Genomic DNA, 3,108 nt, shown 5'->3' on the forward strand with positions numbered 1-3,108 from the left:
CAAAAATTAGGAAACATCCCCATTCCTGCAAATATATTTTTTTTTACTTCATTAAAGACATATGTTACTTACCCTGTGGGGACCTATAGTGGCGATATTTATGTATATTGTAAGGTTTTTTGATATGTGTAGCTGCGGTGTGGTCGCGCCGAGGCTCGTCCAGTTCGTTGGGGAAGCCTCCGCCCCCAGTACGGCGCTCCTCCTCGATATCTCGCCCGCAACGTCCTTACGTACAGGTCTATTTTTAATTTTACTATTTTCGTGCTTATTCCCAATTATAACTATACTAGCTTTTGCCTGCGAGTCCGTCCGCGTGGTATTAATAAACAAAACCAAGTACCCAATGTGTTCTTCCAGACTATCCTCTACATGTATGCCAAATTTCATTGAGATTCGTTCAGCAGTTTAGGCTACAAACTCTAACAAACATCCATCTATCTAAACTTTCACATTTATAATATTAGTATGTTTTTTAATACTTTTTTAACAATATTAATTTTTAATTGACAATTAATTTCATTCTATTGACATGTGGCTCTAAGGCTATCAATAGATACTTAGTAAGAATATATGAAAAATGTCTCAACTATGCCTCATTTATATTGTTTTTAATATCTTTGTTGCCATTGGTTAAAATTACCGTTGCCATGGTAACCTTCATTATATCTTGTAATTTTTGGTCATTTCCCAATTACAGTTTTTTAAATTTATCCTTGATAATGTAATTTATGATTAAATTGGTTCTAAGTTAAACTTATGTATGTATATTTTGCAGAATAACTTGATGAGCCCTCAGATGTGTGCGACTGAGGCGGACAATCTGCCGCCGCCGCCAGCCTTCCTGCTGCAGCCGGACACTGACACTAATCCTGGTAAGATATCTATACCTATTGATATCCATATCCATTGTTGATATCAATATCCATTGTTGATATCCATATCCATTGTTGATATCCATACCCATCGTTGATATCCATACCCATTGTGATATCAATACTCATTGTTGATATTTATACCCATTGTTGATATCCATATCCATTGTTGATATCCATACCCATCGTTGATATCCATACCCATTGTGATATCAATACTCATTGTTGATATATATACCCATTGTTGATATCCTTACCCATTGTTGATATCCATACTCATTGTTGATATCCATACCCATTGTTGATATCCATACTCATTGTTGATATTCATACCCATTGTTTATATTCATACCCATTGATATCCATACACAGTGTTGAAATCCATTCTCAGCGTTATGACGCCTATCCATACCTATTCCAATCCATACCCATTGTCGATATCTGTATCCAGAAATCCAAGCGTATCTTTAGTAATTAATTAATCTAAATAATTCCAGCTCATGCGGGAATAAACGTAGCGGAAACCGTGAAACAACTAACTGAGTTGAAGCACATGCCGGCCTCCCCCGGCCTGGTACGCCGCACCATGCAGAACCAAAACCAAACCCCGAACCAAAACCAGAACTCGACTGCGAACCCGAACCAAACACAAAACCAGAACCAACCCTCATTGAGTACGTTCCAGCAAGCTAAGAGCAACTTCAATACCAGTGGGAATTTGAACCCTATATACGGACAGACAGGACACCGCATCATGGCGTATGTGGAGAATTCCATCTATGTTAGGAAGAGCAGTCTGAATGTTTCTAGCTCTGATCTATTTAGAGATGCGAATGCTGGTGAGTTTTTTATTATTTTTTAGTGGCTTTTTATATTAATTATGTTTTAGACTAGCTGTAGCCCGCGAATTTGTCTCCGTGAAATAAAAAAAATAGTCTGTTATTGATAACGTAACTTTTTTTATGGTGAAATAATTTTAAATTGGCTCAGTAGTTTTTGAGTTATTTCAATACATACAAAAATACAAATCTTTCCTCTTTTAATATTACTAAAGTAGTCTTTAGTGATGATTAATTAAATACGATAATTCATATTCAGAGACATTTTTAACATATTAGAGGTTACGTATACTATTTCGAGAGAGTTCCTACTGAATTAATTGTTAAGTAACTTAGGAATCACTAGCTTTCGTCTGCGACTCCGTCCGCGTGAAATAAAAAAAATAATATAAAACATAGCTTATGTTACTCACCGAAAACGCAGCTTTTTAATGGTAAAAGAATTTTTGAAATCGGCCCAGTAGTTTTTGAGTTATTTCATTACAATCAAACAAAAAGTTTTTCTCTTCATATTATTATTATAGACTTGAAATATGAATTCACTAGTTTTCTCGTAATTTTGTTCGCGCGGATTAAAAAAAAAATAGTTATTAGTGAGTAACATAGGCTATACCTTTTCATTATTTTTTAATCTCCTACGAACGAAGTCGCGAGCACCGGCTAGTCTTTAATATTTTTTTTTTGTAATTCAAGGTATTTACGGCGAGGGCAAGGTCTCCCCGCACGGGTCCAGCCCCTCCACCCCCAGCTACGGGGAGACTAACTCCTTCTCCAGCTTCGGACCTCGCGTCAACAACGACTCGCACTACGGACAGACAGGTATAATTAAACTGTCCACTTTTATTATTAAGTGTGGCAAAAGTAATCCAAAATAGCTCAAACAAAGTCTCAAAAGATGTTATGTTTGTTAAATTATTTGTACCAGTGCTTTATAAGTTAGTAAATAAATACACATATATTACTTAAACTAAGAAGTAAGGTTTTCTCATTACTTCACCATTAACAATACTGAAACGATATTCAAACTTTTCGCTAAAGCGAAGTTTTATAACTCTTGCAATTCGTCATACGTCATTTATTTTAATAGAATTCATAATTTTAAAGCTGTTATTAATGTCGTTTCAGTATTCAGCAATTATAAATGCGTAAGTTTAGGTAGATGTTTGTTAGAGTTTGTAGCTTAGGCTGAATGGATCGATGATGGCACAGATGATAGTCTGGAAGAACACATAGGCTACTTGCATTTGTTTTTTTTTTAATATCGCGCGGACGGTTCCACGGGCTAAAACTAGTAATGCATATCTTTTTCTTCAATTAAATAACAATTACATATTCATCACATAATAACCGCACGTACATTTCATTGGGGAACAGGCTTTAAGCTGCAGCAAGAGAAG

At 35.6% G+C, this 3,108-nt stretch overlaps 1 protein-coding gene across 1 annotated transcript in view; it reads left to right on the forward strand.

The window, feature by feature from the left end:
* The window catches only part of LOC106109943 (MTSS1-like protein), a 138,624-nt gene that overhangs the window by 131,759 nt on the left and 3,757 nt on the right, over positions 1-3,108 (forward strand). Inside the window, exons 17-19 of the mRNA XM_013291601.1 lie at positions 776-872; positions 1,370-1,711; positions 2,405-2,530. Of these exons, the coding sequence (XP_013147055.1) occupies positions 776-872; positions 1,370-1,711; positions 2,405-2,530 (565 nt within the window). The remainder of the gene's footprint in view (positions 1-775; positions 873-1,369; positions 1,712-2,404; positions 2,531-3,108) is intronic.

Source organism: Papilio polytes, unplaced genomic scaffold (assembly GCF_000836215.1).
Source record: "Papilio polytes unplaced genomic scaffold, Ppol_1.0 DF820956.1, whole genome shotgun sequence".
Lineage (NCBI taxonomy): Eukaryota > Metazoa > Arthropoda > Insecta > Lepidoptera > Papilionidae > Papilio > Papilio polytes.